The 20,610-nt window shown below is 35.1% G+C and overlaps 1 protein-coding gene across 4 annotated transcripts in view; it reads left to right on the plus strand.

Annotated features, from left to right (window-relative positions):
- Positions 1-20,610, plus strand: part of ACSL6 (acyl-CoA synthetase long chain family member 6) — a 153,352-nt gene that overhangs the window by 79,533 nt on the left and 53,209 nt on the right. For all 4 annotated transcript variants that reach the window (XM_074213292.1, XM_074213289.1, XM_074213290.1 and 1 more), the window contains exons 3-9: positions 8,724-8,838; positions 13,813-13,877; positions 14,495-14,596; positions 14,703-14,802; positions 15,413-15,591; positions 19,532-19,564; positions 20,523-20,574. In XM_074213292.1, the coding sequence (XP_074069393.1) occupies positions 8,724-8,838; positions 13,813-13,877; positions 14,495-14,596; positions 14,703-14,802; positions 15,413-15,591; positions 19,532-19,564; positions 20,523-20,574 (646 nt within the window). The remainder of the gene's footprint in view (positions 1-8,723; positions 8,839-13,812; positions 13,878-14,494; positions 14,597-14,702; positions 14,803-15,412; positions 15,592-19,531; positions 19,565-20,522; positions 20,575-20,610) is intronic.

Below are 20,610 nucleotides of genomic sequence, written 5' to 3' on the forward strand. Positions count from 1 at the left end.
CTGGAGTTTATTGACATGGGTATTGCATGGTCAGAACCTATCCTTTATGAATATCCCTATAACAGTTTTGTGGAGGTAGAAACTTGAGATAAGGAGATGAATTAGGAGTTGCTCCCAGTAATTCAGGTAAATTATTGCAGGTGTGGTGACTGTGTTAAAGAAAATGTAAGAGATTCTGTAAAAGTAGAATCAGGAAAACCTGGCAACTAATTAAATATGTGAGGTAAAGGAGAGTAAGGAATCTAGCATAGTATGTGTTGGCGCTATTCTAAGCTATCTGCAAGAACTTAAGCATTTACACCTCAAAAAGTACCACAAGTTTGAGCTTGAAATATTGTTTTGTTGGTTGTCTAGACCTAAGAAAGTTTCAATAATGCAGATTAAACTTAAAAGCATGCATGTTTACTTCCCCCCCCCCCAAGAACGTGGTTGTTAAATGCTGTATTTACCAGCACATCTCTGTATTGCTCTACAAACACTACTTGAATCTAACAGGTGTGCAGTGGAAAGTTCAAGAAAAGAAGTTATCACCAGGCTCAAGACCTAGAAAATGGAGGCTGACAATAATAATAATAATTGGTGATTATAAAAGACTCTCAGCTTCACAAAATGCTTTACATACATTGTCTCAGTCAAGTCTCACAATGTCAAAAATTGTGAATTAAGAAGATTAAAAGATGGTGATGTTCTTACTCAATAGAAATAAATTCAGAAAATAGATAAGGAATTCTGTTTTGGATAATGTTGAATTTGAGATGCCTGTGGGCATACAGTTCAAAATATTCAATAGGCAATTGAGTATGTGGAACTCTGGAGTTCAGGAGAAATATTAAGTTTGGGTATATAGATTTGGGATCTACTTGGAGATCATAATTAAACTGATTGGAATAGATGTAGTGTGTTTTTTGTGCAAGAGAAAATGACAGACAGAAACAGAGACTGAGAAAATGGAAAGAAGAGTGTCTGGATAGATACATTAACAGTTAGAGAGCAGAATATGCATGATGATGGGCATAATTTCAACATAACCCAAATAGAGGAGAGACTATTCAGGAGGAAATATTGACCAGCAAGGCCAAATGATGAAGAGAGAAAAGGATGAAGATGGTTGGGAAATTAGGTTTGACAATTAATTTCCCAAAAGTTTTAGCCTTTAGAGTACATGCTTATACTCTTCACCAGATTTTTATCCTAAGATTCATCAGAAGAGCATGTGACTTAGATATTAGGCTCCTCTTTTTAGCTACTTTAATTAATTTAATTCAGCGAACATTCCTCAAATATTCACAATGTATAGAGCATTGTGCTGGGAGAGATGCAAAACAGATGAAACAGAATTTCCTGTCTTCATCTAATCTGGTGTGAAAATTAAATCAACTCTCCACTTTGGTTTCTCTTTATTTTCAGTGGGTTTCATGACTTTCTGAATTCCAATCAAAAAGTCTTTGCTGAGTGTACTCTGTCATGGGTTATGATTCAGAAGTCAGTTAAATTTATGCATATTAACATCTGAACTGAGCTCTTTAAAAATAATATGATTGTTAACCCAACTGAAACTCTAATAAGTAGGATTTTAGACATTGTGATAGAGTGATATGAACAAAGTGAGGCTCTGATGGAGAATATATTTTGAGGTAGGAGCATAGATAAGCCAACCCTAATTTGAGAGTTTCTCCTTGGAATCAGCTCCTCTAACTTGTACCTCCTCTGCATGATATTTTCCCTTCCTTAAGTCATGCACCTTTAGAATCTAAGTTATTTGGAAGTGAATTCTTTTTGAATAGGTCTGCCTTTGCTTGAAGAAATCCTGGTTACAATTTTGGATACAAGTTTCCAATAGAAATATAAAAATTTGGTTCACTTCTCTTCCTAAATTGGCCCCCAATTTCTCTGCAAGCCTGCAGGCCAAAACAATATTAGAATAGAACAGATTTTATTTAATCTAACAAAAATATGTGGAACACACTGTAGTCCATGATCCTCACAATCAGAGACGGCCAGAGAGTATCAAACAATTCTCTATTGTGGATCTCTGATGTCCCTAGACCCAGTTAATCTTTATACTTTTGTTGCATTCACTTTAGATTTTTTAGTATGTAATTATTTACATTTTTCATTTTTGTAGTTACTATGAATATTGTTTTCTTGACTATTCACTTCATTCTGCATCAGTTCATATAGGTCTTTCCATATTCTTTCCGAGCTTCTTTCTTACAGTATACTAATATTTTATTACATTAATATTAATATTAATATTATTGAGTCATGTCTGACTCTTCAGGATCACATTGGGATTTTCTTGGCAAAGATATTAGAACAGTTTGCCATTTTCTTCTGCAGCTCATTTTACAGATGAGGAAACTGAGGCAAACAGGGTTGATTATCTTGCCCAGGGTGTAAGTATCTGAGGCCAAATTTGAACTCCTGACTCCAGGCTCAATATTCTACTGTGTCACCTTGTTGCCCTCATGTACCACAAATTGTATAGCTATTCCCCAACAAATGGTTTTCAAATTTATTTCTATTTTTTTTGTATCACAAGAAATGCTGCTATAAATATTTTAGTGTGTATGAAAACTCATTGATGGCTTGTTTTCTTAAGTCTAGTAATGGAGTCTCTGGTTTCAAAGACATGAACATTTTAGTCATTGTATTTGTGTTTAATTTTAATTGCTTTTCCAAATTAGTTATATTTCACAGCTTTATAGGAATATATTAGTATGCCTATCTCCCACAATTTTTTAATGACAACTATTGTCTTTTTTTTATCATTTTTGTTAATTTCAGGGAAATGAGGGGAAACATCAAAGTTGTTTTTAATTTGCATTTTCTTATGATTAGTGATTTGGAACTCTAATATGTGCCTATGAATAGTTGATAATTTTTCTTTTGAGAACTGTTTATTCAGATCTCTTGACCACTTATCTATTGGAGAATGGCCATTATTCTTTTGTACATTTACTAAATTATTTATGTATCTTGGATACTAAATCCTTATCAGAAAAATTTGATTCAAAGATTTTTTTTCCTATTCAGTCACTTACCTTTTCCCCCCAGGTGTGTTATTTTTCTCTATGTAGAAGTTTTTCATTTTCATATAATCAAAGTTACCTATTTTATCTTTTGTAATTGCCTTTTTCTCTGGCTTAATTAAGAATATATATTCCACCCATTTCTGTGAGAGTCATGTGAACAATTTCCCTTCAATTTTTAAAAATACCATGATCCTTAATGTTAAGGATGTATATTCTTTTAGAATATATTATGGAATATGGTATAAGGTGTTGGTCTAAGTCTAATTTCTGCCACACTATTACCTAGTTTTCCCAGGTTTTTAATCAGATTAGGAATTTTGTCCCAATTTTTGTTTATAGAATACTAAATAACTTGACACTATAGTTTCTGATTTTCCCTGATCTAATCTGGTTTTTTTTTTTAAATAAGACCATATGGTCTGAGTGACTGTTTGGTTTACACCATATTTTAAAGTTTATTTGCCCTTCATGTTACTTTTTTTTAAACATTTCCATTAATATCCTAGAAATTTTATTTTCTAAATAAATTTTGTTACTCTTTTATCAAGTTCTACAAAATTTCTCCTCAGAAATTTGATTGACTGGCATAGCTTATAAGTCTAAATTAACTTTGGTAGAATTGTAATTTTTATTATATTGGTATGACCTAGCCATGAGCTCTGAATATTCCTTAAACGCTTTAAATTTTTTTTATTACTTTATGAAGCACTTTGTAATTAAATCTATACAAGTCTTTTGGGTGCTTTGATATATCAAACCTCAGATATTTTATGCATTTTGTACTTATTTGGATTAGAATTTCACTTTGTTTATTATTATATTCCCTTCCTATTTTTATTATCATATTGAAAAGCTGTTGAATTTTGAGGATGTATATATGTATGTATATATATATGTATGTATGTATGTATGTATTTAAAGCCCAAGGTCACACAGGTCCTCCTGACTCCAGGGTCAGTACTCTGTACTCTGTCCACCCATCACCTAGCTGCCCAAGGATTTATTTTGTAGCCCAAAACTTTGTGGAAACTATCAGTTATCTCGATTAGTATATTTTCCTAAAATTTTCACCATCAATTAAGTATGGCTTTTCTTTCTTCTTCTTCTTCTTCTTCTTCTTCTTCTTCTTATTATTATTATTATTATTATTATTATTATTATTATTATTATTATTATTATTCCTCCTCCTTCTTTTATATTTTCAAAGCAGTGATTTGCCCAAGGTCACATAACTAGGTAATTCTTAAGTGTCTGAGGTTGGATTTGAATTCAGGTCCTCTTGAATCCAGAGTTAGTCACCTAGCTGCCCCATCTTCTCTTTCTCTATATTTATGCCTTTAATTTCTTTTGCTTGTCTTATCATTATTGCTAGTATTAAAAATGAGGAGAGTGAGAATACTTGCTTTACTCTGTATTTACTAGAAAACATATTCCCATTGTATATTATGCTTGGTTTTGGCGTTAGATGGATTTTAATAATATTAAAAAGGTTTCTTTATGTCTAATTTTGTAAGATTTCTGCCACGAATTAATGTTGTACTTTGTCAAAGGGTTTTTCTGAATCTATTGAGTTAATCATGTGATTTGGGGTGTTTAATTGCTTTTATATCATTAATTTTGTTGGTTGTTTTCTAATGTTGAAATATCCTCATATAAATCTCTGTTGGCTATGATGAATGATTTCTTGAATAAATTGCCTATTTGACAGAATTTTGCTTAATATATTTGAGTCCATATTCAACTATAGTTTTTTTTCTGTGTTTTATCTTTCCCTAGTTTAGATATTAGGACCAAATGTATTTTACAATAGGATTCTGTGTACTCTTTCTTAATTTTTGAAAATAATTTGGGAAGGACAGTTATTAATTGTTCTTTAAAAATTTAATAGAATTCTCCTTTGAGTTCATTAGAACTAGGAGTTTTTACATACCTTTTGTAGATTCTCTAACTCTAGATCTATTCCTTTTTTTAAAAATTGTATTTTTTAAAATCCCTGCCATATCATAGTTTGGATACTTTATATTTTTGAAGACATTCCTCTTTTTCTTTTGTATTCTCATTTTCATTAGTATAATATGGTCTGATTATTCTTTTTATTTCTTCTAGTTTTGTGATGGTTTTGCTTTGCTCACTCATTTTATTGATTTGATTTTCTGTCCTCTTTCTTTTCATATGATTAATTATAGATTTTCAATTTTATTTTTTCAAAGAACCAGTTTTTAGTTTTATAATTTTAGGGCTTTCACCTATTTATTTCCTCTGTAGTTTAAATATTTTCTCTTTTGTTGTTATTTTAAGGTTTTTTATTTGTTGGCTTTCTAATTTTTTAAATTCATAGTTCTTTAATCCTTTAATTTTCTATTTTGTTAATATATATTTGTAAGGATATGATTTTTTCCCCTGAAAAATTGCTTTAGCTGTATCCCAGAAATTTTAGCATGTGGTTTCATCATTATCATTTTCTTTTACATAATTAGTAATTGTTTATATGATTTGTTCTCTAATCTACTGATTACTTAGGATTTCTTTATTTAGTCTTCATTGGGATCCTTTGTTATCTCTCAGCCAATTACTATTTTTATTGTATTGTGATCTCTAAAGGATGCATTTACCATTTCTACCTTTTTATGTTTGAAATATCTCTACCTGATCTTTTTTTGTAAAAGTTACAAGGTGGTTCTGAGAAATATTTATCATCTTTTGAAGTTTCATTTAGAAGATGCTATAAATCTTTTTACTCTATTTTCTCCAGAAATATTTTGGTTCCATACTTCCCCTCTTTTTTATCTTTCTATTGACTCATTCAGAACTGAAAGGGAATATTAAAGTCATCTGTCAATATGGTGTTATTGTCTATGCCATCCTGTAGCTCAGATAATATTTTCTTCATGAATTTGGATGCTAAAGAACATGGAACATATGTACTTTGTTTTCCTTAATTTTACCTGTTTAGTTTTTGATTGTTTTTACTTTTTCTATATAGCATAACTGCAACATCTGCTTTCTTTAATTCGTTTGATACACAGTAATTTTTTTCTGTCCCCTTAGTTTTATTTTATTTAGGTCTTTGTTTTTTAAATGTTTTCTGTTTTGTTTTCTTATACAATTTGTCGCTTTTTTCATTTTATTGGATTGCTTGATCCATTCATATTTAAAGTTGCAAGAGTTAGGTTTATATTTTTCTCTAGCTATAAATAATAGTGAGTTTTAAAGTTATTCTTTTCCCCTTCTGCTAGAGACACAATACTTTGTTCTTTCAGTTGTTTTATCTTAATCTTTTTTAAATTGGACTTATTGCCACTTAATCTCATTTTTTCACCTCGATCCTCTCCTCTCATTTGTTTTCTCTTATGTTATCCTTTTGACTTTGAGATCTTGCTTATTAACTACCTTTTTCTCCTGCTATAACTTTTCCTCCCTTTCTTTCCTCTGATTCTTTGATTCCTCTGAATGTCTGATTCATCTGGTCCTTTTATTCTGTTTTCCTCATGCAATCAAATCTTCCAAAATATCCATTGTAGGGTCTCCCTTCTAGCCAATTTTTACCACTGGGGGAATTAGAACAGTAAGTGGTAGTGGGAATTGAGTTAATCATGCCAATTCCATCTTGTGACTCAATTCTGGAGCTAACTCAGTTCCCTTTCTAATCAATCATGGGTCTAGTCCAATTTCTGTCTTGTGAGAAAACTTTATTCAATTGTGGGATTTGAAAGAAATCTTCATTGCCTTGCTTGAACCTAGCCCTGTTTGGCTGGGAAGTTGGAGCATTTCTACCTGCTGCTTAGAAACCCTTAACTAAGAACCTAGGTTATGCCTACAGAAACCCAGTCAGAGTTGCAGAATGATTTAATAGGTCAGGTGGTCATATTTGTATATGTTTTCACCAGTGATTCATCTGCTTATTTTCAAGAACTTTGAGTTTCCTTCTATCTGAGATCTTTGGTAATTTCAATATTTTTTTCTTCATTTTTATTTTCCCTATTGCATACTTGCTGATTATCTTTCTAATGATTTCATTTGAGACTCAATCTCAAATCATTTCAGCCTCCTTCCATGCTAGGCAATCAGCCTAAGTCTCTGCTCCAAATAATTTTTATGTGACAGAACTGGCCCTAGTTAAATTTTTAACTCTTTCCTCCTGCCTTTATGGAGAGCTGCACAACCACACACTTGCATACACACATATATGTATGTGTGTGTAAACACATACACAAATGATGTCCTAATTAGGTATCCTGCCTGACTCTATACTTTTTCAGTTCTCTTACTTGACACCAGCAGTTCAGAACTTTGTAACAGTGGTGCAATAGCATTGTCTGCCATATTACTGAATACCTGGCATACCCTCTCAGTCCAGTTTTGTTTCTAAAGTCCTACTTCAGCTCTGATTGTTACAGAATAAATTTCTGCAGTCTTGAGCTGGGGTCTCTCTGGCATTCAAAGAGGAACAGGGAACTGGGGCCTAGAGTTAATTTTTATTACAAATCCTAAGGTACTTGGATCTTCTAGGACACCCTCAATCCTGGTAGCATCAGAGGTAGGAGAGTGATGCTGAGTGAGCTCAGAGTCAGCAACTATCAATTAATGGGTTTCTTTGCTTGTCCAACCTTCTTTTGGATTCTGACTATAGAAACAACTGAAATTCTTTTGTCTTTGGTGCACAATTTCTGTTCTAGAAGGTCTAGCTCTGTCTTGTTTCTCATGTGGCATGGCTGTTTCTTAGTGTACATAGTTCTTTGTTGAAGGAGTTGATCCTCCTTCCTTAGCATGGCTAAAGAGATTGTTTAGTCTGCCTGAGATGTGAGAGAGATTACAGTCTCCTCTTCCAATTGCTCTTTGCTGTTCTAAATCCCTTTATCTAATGAAGGTTTCATTTCTCTTTCTACATCTCCATCTTCTGTAGGCCCCTCCATACCCATCGTTCCCTTTAATGGCTACATGGATGCACAGATGTATTGCTATGTTCAAGTGCATCCTAGCTTTTGTGTGTATGTGTGTGTACATCTGTGTCTGTGCCTGTGTCTAAGTCTCTCTATATATGATCCTCTTCCCAGATCTCAACCTTCTTTTAAAGACTAAACTAGGGGGCAGCTAGGTGGCACAGTGGATAAAGCACCGGCCCTGGATTCAGGAGTACCTGGGTTCAAATCCGGTCTTAATAATTACCTAGCTGTGTGGCCTTAGGCAAGCCACTTAACCCCGTTTGCCTTGCAAAAACCTAAAAAAAAGACTAAACCGAAGGACAAGGTCAAGTTATGAATACTACTAAACCTAATATGATCTTCCTCAATGTACTCTTACTTTATAAGTCAATGCCAAAAACTTCTTCAGTGAGAGTCATGAGGATCCAAGACATGGAAAAACTATACTGTCAAAGAAGCAGTAGAGTAGGGATAAATATTTCCCTGTTAACACATACCTGGGCATGCATACTATTTGTGGTTTGAAAATGGTGCCACAATTAAAATAGGAATAGTTATGTCTAGTCTGTCTAGCCCATGAGTTATAGGATTTATGCAATAAATTTCCTTACTAACAGATGAAATGAGTCTGTGGCAGATAGTTGGAAAGATTCTATATATTGTCATCTTTATGGGATGGAGCTGATAGACTGCTTTCTAACCCCTCCCCTCCCCGGAAATATGTTTCCAGAGTTCTTTTACAACCCAAGTCTTTTTGATTCCACAGGGATTTGATGGAGCTCGGCGGTCCGTGATTGGAGGAAGTCCCAAGCTGCTGAATCATTATTATGATGATGCTCGGACCATGTATGAAGTCTTCAGAAGGGGGCTGAACATCTCTGGTGAGTGTTGATCACTTCTGGGCCAAGGAGTTTCATGTGTCCTAACAGAGACCATGTGGACATGGAATGTATGCTCTTTTCACTCCAGCTGAAGGTTGGTAATCACAATTTGGTAAAGTAAGTAACTATTTATCAGGAACCACAGGGCTTGCAGGAAAGGGCTAGCCAGGCCTGGAAGTGGAGAATAGCTTGCAAATGCTCTAAGTACAAAGGTTAACTGGGTGATACCAAGGCAGCAACAATAGCAGATCACATAGGTCTTTAAGGCTTACAAAAAACCTTCCTTTCAACTATGTGGTATAGATATTATTATCTCATCTTTGGATAAAAGAGAAGTGGGGGCTTAGATATGAAGAGAGGAAGACCAAAACAATACTGAGATAGAAAAAATTCATCTAGATTGAGATGAGAGAAATATTTCCCCTCTGAATTTGTGTAGTGAGTGATGTCAAAATATATTTACCACAAGGCAGAAGTTATACAGTTAATAAACTAGGTTTTATTATTATGTTCAAGCATAGGTTCAGGACCTAGAGAAAATCTTAACCTTCATTAGGATTCTGATAAAACCTCTTATAGGCAAAATTACATCAGAGTGATAAAAAAATAATTCTTTTACTATTGCAGTCTTGTACATTTCTCTTGGGTGATAAAAGTTAGCATACTTCCTTCAATGTCATAAAAGTTGACCAAACTTAGTCAAACAGAGTCATAATATCATACATCTCTTAAAGGAAGCAAACTTTGTCAAACAACTCTATAGGTAAACTAAGTTAAGTTGCAGATTAATAGGCTGATTGAGGACAAAGATTTAGATATTGCCTAGGAGTCAAGGACAATTGAAATTCTTCATGTAGTCTCATCTAAGAAATGTTTAAAATTTTAATGCCATGGGACAGATTTTGATCAATTCAACAATCTCTGAACTATAATAAATGACCTTGACCTTTCCCTCACATTATTATTCCATGAATCAGGTTTTGGTCTGATGAAGTTACTAAGTAAAAAAATAAACAAATCCTATAAAGACCTTTGGTTAGCATTTCAAGCTCATTTCTGCCTCTATGATCAAATTACAAAGGAAAGTTACTACTAAGGTGAATTTGAGAATTATTTTCAAAATCCTTTTTTTCTTCAAAATAAGAGCACTAATATTGCCACCTCAATATTACAGAAACCTGAACTATACCCTCAGATATAGTAGTGAGAGTATGTAGTAATAGGCATGTCCTAGGTAAGTCATTTCTGTGAATGATGAAAACTCACTAGTTATTGGTCCTTGCCTATATCTCCCCACTACCAATCCTCATGTTCTAGCTATAAAGTTAGACAATTTTCTCTTTTGGTAAGGGACCTAGCTACTTTCCCCCAGCACATGGCCTTTGGTTTAGGCATAAATGAAGTCTTGGTTAAGGTCTTAAGGTTAAGATAATTACATTTTTCCTAGATTTCCAGTTTCTGTCTTTTTACTTGGCAAAGAAACTAAACATACTCCAGGATGACTTTTCTCAGGGGCTTACAAAGGACTGTTTTGATGTAAAAAGTAAAGGAATTCTAAAGGGCATCCCAACATGGGTTATTAAAGAAGAGGGGGACTGAACTGAAAAAAAAATGTTGTACTCCAGGAGTCTGTAATTTTGTGAATAAAAAGTGAGGGAGCACCTTGTGTGGAATAGAGGGAGTTAAGGAAATCATAGCTTTATTAATTTTTTTTCACACAAGAACTAATTGAGAGGAAGACACATCAGAGCTTTTTGCTTTTTTTTTATGTTCAACAATCTTTCTTTTGTATTGGGTTTGTAATTTTAACTTTCACTGTTGTATTTCATTTTTATATTGTGTTCATTTAATTCACCCACCAATTGAATGCCATTTCTTCTTAAAATAAAGAATAAAAAAATATGAGTTCAGAAAGATTCTGACCACATTCAATAGCAGCAGACACTATTGGAATGATGAAACAAAGTGATGATGATGGTGATGATGATGGTGATGAAGCACAGCTTCATTCTTTTTTTTAAATTTTTATTAAAGATATTATTTGAATGTTACAGTTTTCCCCTAATCTTGCTTCCCTCCCCCCACCCCCACCCCACAGATAGCACTCGTAGCTTTTTGCTTTTTATTGTGTGTTAGTTAGTCACCCCTGAAAAATAAATCTCCACTGCCTGAGGAGATGTAATTGTTACATAATTTATACTGCCTTGGTTTTTAGAACATTTTGGGATTGTATTCCAAAAACTTAGGGTCAGGCAGGAAATGGAAAGTGATTTCCAGTTGAAGTAAGAAGAATCTTTTTCTTTCTTTTTTTTTAATGTACACATGCACCAGACAGTGACGTAGGATCAAGACTTTCTTCATAAAAATTGGGATATTTTGCTTTCTGGAGAGTGTCTTTGAGTTGAAATGGTCACCTGTTTATTGTGCTTTGGGTTGTTTTATTTTAATAATAGGCTTTGAGTCCTGTGAAGAGGTTCAAAGGTAAATACAAAGCAGGCCAAGATTTGAAAATTGTTCCCACTGTGTAATTCTCCTCTGGAATTTCTAGACCTTTACTGTAATCTACAGGACCCAGTTTATCACAGAATAAATACTCCCAGAGAGTAGGATTTTCTGACTAGACAAAATATGTTTGTAAAAATTTCTACTGAAAAGTTTTCCTTATTGTATTCCCTTCATGCCAACTCTTATGCTCATTCTTGGATTAAAATGTTTTGGTTCTGTTTCTTACTATCTGTGTTATCTTGGGTAAGGTCATTGTCTTTTTCTGAGCCTTAGTTTCTTCCTGTAGAAAAATAAGTGGGAAGGGGGGAGTTTCCAGATGCACGTACCCTTCCAGTTTGAAAGCCTATGACCCTTGGCTCCTGAGACTCTTCTGAAAAGTCTCACCTTCTGTCCTAGAGCAGCATTGTAAGGCCTGCTGGTCTGAGGTGGCTAGGGGATTGTGCTTCCACATACTCTGTTTCTTGTTACTTGAGTAAAGGACTAAATATGTTCAGGAGTCAGACTGGCACAGCCTTTCTCCCACTTCAACAACTGTGAAAAGGAGGAATCCTTGCTGGTTTGTTTCTTTTATATAGATGCTGTTGTCTGTTTGACCAGAGTCCTTTCCCTCAACCCTTCTCCCTAGGTGATTTCCTGAAGAGCTTTACCTGAAAAAAGTAAAAGTCTTCCTATAGGTCCCATCTTCCAGAGGTTATTTCTCCAGTCTGTAATAGTGTCCTAAGGACAACATCAACCCATCATCAGCTTTTCTAGATTCTGTCCAGGAGAGACCCTCAGAGATCTTGTTCTCTATGGGTATGGGTGGAGGGCAGGGTCACTACTGTTAGTGATTCTGCCTTCTCCCAAGCTCCCCTCCACAACTAACAGACTATAGAAGGAGGGACTGGGGTGAAGGACTAGTAACAAATAAACAGTCCATCTAAGTAAATCCTTCCAGTGAATGTACAAAAATATTAATGTCTCTGCACCATAGGTATACCCACCTCTCTTTTAGGAAGTCAGTCACAGGATTCATCACAGGTCCCCTGAAGATCTGATTGTTTATTGCTTTCATCACAGTTCTTATTCAAATTGTTTTTCTTTACAGTGGCATTGTCCTTGTAAGAAGTGTTCATTTTACTCTACAACTGTTCATGCTGCCCAGGATTCTCCGAAGTCATCTCTTTTGTCATTTCTTTTGATGCAATAAGTCAATAAGCACTTATTAACTATCTATTCTGTGCCAAATGCTGCGCTAATCTCTGGGGATGCAAAGAAAGGGGAAAAAAAGAGAAACCCAAACAAATAAACATTGTCTGCTCTCAGCTCACAGTCTAGTGAAAAAACTTGCAATAATACTCCATTACATTTCACTTACAGCCTATTCAGCCATTACTAACTTGTGTAATAGGCATCTTAAGGCACAACTTAGATTCTAGTCCTTCTTAATCCCCTTTAGGATCAGGAAGTTTGTTTTGCTTGTGACCATTCCCTCTCTGGCATTATACTTTTTCTTCCCTACTCTTTCCAACTTCCTCTTGTTTCCCCATTGAAATCTGAAGACTTATTTTGTGTTTGTGTTTGCTCATGAAAGATATTTCTTTAAAATTATCTGTTTAGATTGTTCTTGGCTAGAACAAACACTATGAGAAAACATTTGAAGCAGGTCTAGAACTGGTAATATTGACCTTCTATACCTTAATTAGTTAGCTTTATGGGAGCTAGAATTATGTTGAGGAAAGATTTCTTAACCATCCTAAACAAGACACTCTGGATCTCACTCTTCTCAACAAGAAGGTGGGGATAAAAATATCTGTTATACTTATAGCATTGGGATGAAGACCAAATGAAATAATGTATATAAAGCCCTCTTTCAACCTAAAAACACAGGAAAATGTGATATAGTGATAATGATACACTGATGGAATAGAACCTGACTCAACACTTACCCCTCCCCCAAATATTCAGATCCCTAAAGAGATATTCAATAATATAAAAGCATTGTAAATGACCCTTTCTGAGTTGGGGGTAAAGAGGGAGGATACTTGTTTGTGGTTCTGAAGGGAAAAATATATGTAAAATATTTTGTATCACTGGGAGATTGCAATATATATATATATAATAAGTCTAAGAATGGGTAAGGACATCTGTATAGTCCTTCACAAGCTCTCATTGCAATTCATGCAGTGTACCCAAACTCCTGCCCACAAGAGAGATGTTTTTAAAACTTTCTGGCCCTTGGTTACACTGGTAGACTTTTATGTTACCACGCCCAACCCTTGGAAAACATAATCTGCTAGAATTTATATGGATGGGTCAGCCTGGGGACTCTCCACCACAATTTTCTTTAAGTCTTCCCCAACCTGGCACATTGCTTCATCAGTCCAGAGAAAGATATACAGTGCTGTAGGTGAATGGAGGCTTCAGAGGATTTTCATAACGTGTCCATAATGTCCACAGTGTATAACAGTTAATATTCCTCTTTTATAGGAGATGGTCCCTGTCTTGGATCCAGGAAACCCAAGCGGCCATATCAGTGGTTATCCTACAAAGAGGTGAGGATTGTCCAGTATGTGAAATTCATATTGTTTGTGGTTAAATAAGCTCCAAGAAAAAAGTTTATGACATCAGGACAATATTACTCATCTCCAAGGTTATGTCATTTGTCATATTTTTGCTGACAAATATGATAGATTATTTTTACTTAATAATGCCATTAGCAAATATCAGGAAATGTATCTTGGATGAACTTCAAATCTTTTGAGATGAAACTGAATTCATCAGCAATTTGGTGACCTTTAACAATCTTGTTTTGGCCTTTTAGAAGTTTATTGAGGGAAGGTAAATCTCAGTGTCATTGGCTGGGAAGAAGACAAGGTTTTATTGGTGTAAAGAGCTCACTGGTAGGGAAACCACTTCCATTCTTGCAGATTAGCAACTTACATGTAATTTACCTTCTTAAGGAAGGATAAATGACAGATAATATATCAAAAGTACAATATGAACTCAGATCATTTCAACCCCAAAGCTAATCCTGTATTTACTAAACCATGCTGCTTCTCTAGTATAAGGAATACAATTGTTTAAATGAAAATATTCAATCTCTTAGCTGTATCTCAAGATTTCTCATGTAATATTTTTCTTTATTGAATTGTCTTTCTCATATACTCAGGTGGCAGACAGAGCAGAGTTTCTGGGATCAGGACTCCTCCAACATGAATGTAAACCATCAACAGAACAGTTTATTGGTGTCTTTGCTCAGAACCGGCCAGAGGTCAGAAAAATAGTGCTTTATATTATTTCATGTGTCAAGTCACTAAACAGTATTTTAATTCTTCTCCTCTTCCTTTTCTCACCAAATCTTCTATCGCTCTTACCAGTGGATCATCTCGGAGCTGGCCTGCTACACCTATTCCATGGTGGTGGTTCCACTATATGACACTTTAGGTCCAGGAGCTATACGCTACATTATTAATACAGGTAACAGTAATTCAGGAAAGGCAGAAACAGAAACTTCACTTCGTAAAGGAGATTATCAAAGTACTCCTGGAAATGGAAATTTCAGAATAACAGAACCTTCCGGAGGTGTCTAAACCATCAATGTATGCCTTGCCCGAAATCAGTCCTTAATTACTCCTTTTAGTTACAGTCTATAAAATTCCCATTTTCTTTGCCAAACTAGAAGTGGGAAGAGAATTTCTTTTCCATCTGAGGACTTTCCACTTTGTAGGCAGGAAGTTTGTCTTCTAAGTATCCATCCTCCCTAGCCAATTCTCATGGGAAATCTATGTCACTAACAGACTAGTCCTTTTCTTCCTGCTCCTCTGATTTGCATGCATGCATGCATGTTATTTTCACCTGTGTGAAAGTGTAATACACTCATACATATGCATACAAATCTGTTAGCAACTTTTAAAACCAAAGCACTAATTAAATCCTATATAAATGTATGGCAATATTGCTGGATGGAATAAGGAGGCTATAGCATCCTCAGTGTAAGATTATTAAAGTCAGGTCATTCTATAACTATATCATGCTTTGGGCAGGCAATAGAGTCTGTTTAGTATTGACACAATAATTTTCTTCTCAGCTGATATTGCCACAGTGATTTGTGATAGAACTGAAAAAGCCATTCTTCTCCTGGAAAATGTGGAAAGAAAGGAAATTCCTGGTCTGAAATTCATTATTCTCATTGAATCATTTGAAGAGGACTTGAAAGAACGAGGGAAGAAATGTGGTGTGGAGATTCAGTCCATGAAAGAAGTTGAGGTAAGCTTCTTTGTCTGGTTTTAATAGCTCTTTCTTTAAAAATGTGTTGAGATAAAACTTAATTTTTTTTAACTGATAAATTTCTAAAAACCTTTTTCCACAGCTATTTTCTGTAACTTTGAGGTAAGTTGGAAAGGTTTTATTATCTCTGACTGATAATATAACTTCTCCAGTAAGATGTTATGATAACCAACCTTTTAAAAGAGCTTTTCCTCACACCCCTGAGTAGTAGACAGCAGAAGAATAATTTCCTTTCTTCCAATTAGGAAACTGTGACTCTGGAAAGTGAAGTGATTTTCCTCACACTTCCAGTTTCTCAGTGGAAGAGTCCAATACTTAAACCTAAATCTTCTGGCATAAAGGCTAATGATCTTTCTCCTTGTTGTTTAGCTTTGTTCAACTCTTCATGACCTCACAAACCATAGCATATCAATATTGTCTATGGGTTTTTTGGTGAATATTCTAGAGTGGTTTATTATTTCCTTCTACAGAGAATTAAAGCAAACAGAGGTTAAGTGACTTGCCTAGGGAGTCGCATAGCTATTGAGTATCTGAGACCAGATTTGAACTCTGGTCTTCCAGACTCCAGACTCAGCACTCTCCCCACCTAGTCATTTAGCTGTTCTTTCCCTTATACCTTGCTAAATCTTAGCACAGTGCTTAGCATAGAGGAATTGCTTGACAAATATCTATTGAATAACTGACTGACAGAGAAGCTAAAGATATTATATGAAGTCATACAGCATTTTCATGTCAGAATTGGCACTAAAGTCCAAGTATCTTGGCTCTCAATCAGTGCTTTTTGTCTCTGTATAAAAGGGTCAGCTATACAGGGGTGATAATTTACATATATATTATATATTAGAGATATGTCTTGAAGCTGACCTTATAGAGTCTTAGTAATGGAGCTGTATAGACTTTCTTTTCTTTTTTTTTTAGGTTTTTTTTTTGCAAGGCAAGGGGGTTAAGTGGCTTGCCCAAGGCCAAACAGCTAGGTAATTATTAAGTGTCTGAGGCTGGATTTGAACTCAGGTACTCCTGACTCCAGGGCTTGTGCTCTATCTACTGCACCACCTAGCCACCCCCTGTATAGACTTTCAAATACCATTTAGGTCAACTCCTTAATTTTCTAGATGAGGAAAATGAGATTCAGGAAGATTGGGATTTGAGTTGAGATTTAAACCTATACCTTCTGACACCAGAATCATTGTCCTTAGATGCAGCCTCTGTATCAAGCTGTCTCTCTCCTAGATTTGTCATGTTCTATTTGTTGTTGTTGTTGGTTTTGTCTTTTAGGTTTTTTGCAAGGCAAATGGGGTTAAGTGGCTTGCCCAAGGCCACACAGCTAGGTAATTATTAAGTGTCTGAGACCGGATTTGAACCCTGGTACTCCTGACTCCAAGGCCGGTGCTTTATCCACTATGCCACCTAGCCACCCCTGATTTGTCATGTTCTAAATGATACTGATGTGACCTATGAAGAAAATGTTAAGCATGTTCCAACTCACTAAGAAAGATATCCAGGAGAAAGGCCCTTGAAGACTTTAATCTGAATGGAATGAACACATCTAGAAATGTTTTTATTGTTGTCCTGTGGACAATTCATTCAGGAGCAGTTCAAAATAACAGAGGATTCATTCCTCTTGAGCTTGGTGTTAGAAAAGAAGCAAATGGTAGCAGAGATTAGAACAAGCTCTCTAGACATGAAGTCGGGCTTTACTTTAGCACAATGGACAGCACCAATTAAATTAACACAGAATATCTGACAGTAACAGGTTAGGAAAACCTAGGTTAGGAAAACCACCATATCAGTTTAATTCTTGGTAGCTATCTTATAGCTATCACATCTCCTCTTGAACCTTCAACTATCACTTAATAAGACATCACAACATATCTACCCAGCCTTGGATTTAACTATATTATGGTAAATACAAGGGATAGCGTGGGTAGTTGATGCCCTTTATAGTCTGTCTGTGACAATATTAGACATGTCTTAAAAAAAAGCAAAATGTCCTAAACACCAAGAAATAAAACAGGAAACAAATAATATAGGAATATAAGGAATATCTCAACTCTGTCTTTTTTTTTAAAAAATAGTATTGTAAATGCTCATGAAAGATGCATCACTTGGATACAGCTTCTGTCCCAGATTATTATAGCTAATCAAGATAAGACAAGGTAAAGAAAATATTGCATAGGGGTGGAGTATTCTGAAATTCTTATATGGTTGGGGCTATCACAGCTTTGTAAAAAATTCCTAATTATTTGGCACCCCATTGAATTAATGCTTATTAATGCTTATCCATTTAACTTTGTTTTTTTTTAAGTTTTTTTCAAGGCAATGGGGTTAAGTGGCTTGCCCAAGGCCACACAACTAGGTAATTATTAAGTGTCTGAGGTCAAATTTGAACTCAGGTACTCCTGACTTCAGGGGTGGTGCTCTATCCACTACACCACCTAGCTGCCCCTTAACTTTGTTTTTGAGGAGAGTGAAGTTAGCTTTATTAGTCTGACCTTTGTCACTATAGTCAGAAAACTACAAAAAGCATTTATTTCAGACTTCTTGCAATACCTCATGATAGGTTAAGTAATTCATCCATGCAGATAACATGTGTCAGAGACAGGATGTGAACCAGATTTTGCTGACTACACAGAGCCAGCTTTCTATCCACTATTCTTTATTGTCTACCAAAAGATAGATTAGTGAAGGGGGTAATTATTCAGTTTGTGTGTGTGTGTGTGTGTGTGTGTGTGTGTGTGTGTGTGTGTGTGTTTGTGTGTGTGTGTAAAGAATTCTCTTCTTTATAAAAAAGCATTCCCTTTACAATAGTGTTTTCCTCATATATTTAAAATATAATAACAATAATATATTCCTACTATGTCTTAAGGTTTAAAGGACTCTTACAATAACACTGGGAAGTAGACAATATATCATTATCACTATTTTATAGGTGAGGAAACTAAGACTCAGAGATCTAAAGTCACCTGATCAAGAGCACACAGCTAAGTGTGAGAGCTAGGATTTGAATCTAGGTTTCCTAATGCTTTAGTTGATCTAGTTATTTTCATTTCAGCTTGCTGCCATGTTTACATCTTTTCAGGAAGGTCCCTACTGAGCCAAGTAAGGGCATACATCTGCTTTAATGTGATATTATATACCAAGAATGATATGAAAGGTCCCAGAATCCCTTTGTCTGAGGGCTCTTGATCCGATGCTGTGTTGACACACAAACCTATTCTAGAAATAAATGAATGAATTTCATCCACAAACCAGCTGTACACATTTGCTTAATTGCTAGTTCTAATTGGGTATTTGTCTTAGTTAAACTTTCTCCTTCTCCACATTAGTAAGCATAGCCTGTAAAGAAAAATCCTCAAGTGGACAAACTACCCTCCAGACTTACATGGGACAGACTCACATAGGACTCTGAAAACAATGTTTTTACCCATAAGGATACCAGATATAATGACAATATCTACAACTGTGGAAATCATCCATTTTTACTAGAATAAATTTGACCCTGGGTCTAAGCCAGAGGCATCATACTCTTAGGAATTTCAACTAGATTAAATTGGAATTGGGAAATATTTAATAAAATAAATTTTATTTTTAAAACATATTTTTATACAACCCAATTTTATACAATCCCAATATAGATAGTGTATATTTGTTGTTTTCTATGTCAAATTCAACTTTTGGGGATCCATTCCTATTTATTTGACACCAGTTAGTATAGGCAGCATTTCTAACCTTTTTATGAGTTCACCTCTTCAAGGCTATTAGTATCCAAATGTTCCAAATACTATCTTTCTAATTAATACAGAAAGGTTTTAATAATGTGGGGTGCTAGAATAAAGTAAATGAATGTAATGTGAGTAAATTTCAATTCCATGATGATGTAAATGAATTTAAGGACTAAAATCACATTTCCTTTCATCAGGATTGTGGACGAGAGAATCATCATCCTCCAGTGGTAAGTTAATTATCAGCAAATGTATTGAGTATTTATTGTATATCAGATGTAGTGATAGATGAAAAAGTCAGTGCCTTTAAGACAAACCTGGATCAGGAGATTCTATACACACCCCTGAAAAATTCTTAGTCACATCAAGTAATAGGTGATTCAAGCTTGATAAGGAGTACAAACAGGAAATTTTCTAGGAGATTTTTAAAAGAGAGAGGAAAAATTGGACCCTGAGAGTGATCAAAGGAAGACTTCAAGGAGATGATAGAACTTGACCTGGATCTGGAAGGATGAGTTGGCTTCAGAGAACTAGAGGGACAAAAATAACATTCCAGACCATAACTTGTTTTTCCATCACAAACTTTCCAGTTTTCTGGGTTAGACATTATTTAATCCAGTTCCCTTATTTTTACATTAAGGCAACTGGTTAAGGTACTTGCCCAAGGTTAAACAGATAATAAACATCAGAGGTAGAATCTATATCCAGATCCCAGAATCATAGATTTAGACCTGGAATGACCATCTATTCAAATTCCCTCATTTTACAGATAAAGAAACTGAGCCCCAAAGAGTTGAAGTGACTTGTTCAAGGTCACACAGATAGAAAAGAAGGTAGGAAATGAATCCAGGTCCTCTGATTCAAAATGTGACTATCACTGTACCTTGAAAACAGCCTTTTTTCTAGGTGCATAAAGGAGGTTAAATTTGGGGGCCAAAGAAACTGTCACCATGAACAGGCATATGAGGGAAGAGAATAAGAAGGAATGAGGAATCAACAGTGAGCACCAAAACAAAAAACGGGGAAGAATCAGGGTCCTAGATTCTCCAGGGTCAGAATATTTCTCCTCATAGATTGAGAGAGAATGCTAAGAAGCAGGAAATTGGTATTGCATTCTCTCATAAAAAATGGAGTAGGTATAAATGGACATTCCAGTAATTTCCTCTTTCTTTTCTTGTCTTCTCTTAGCCTCCTCGGCCAGAAGACCTTTCAATCGTGTGTTTCACTAGTGGTACTACAGGTAACTACATGGGATCTGGGTCATTCTGCATTTGAT

This window comes from Macrotis lagotis, chromosome 1, assembly GCF_037893015.1.
Source record: "Macrotis lagotis isolate mMagLag1 chromosome 1, bilby.v1.9.chrom.fasta, whole genome shotgun sequence".
NCBI lineage: Eukaryota > Metazoa > Chordata > Mammalia > Peramelemorphia > Peramelidae > Macrotis > Macrotis lagotis.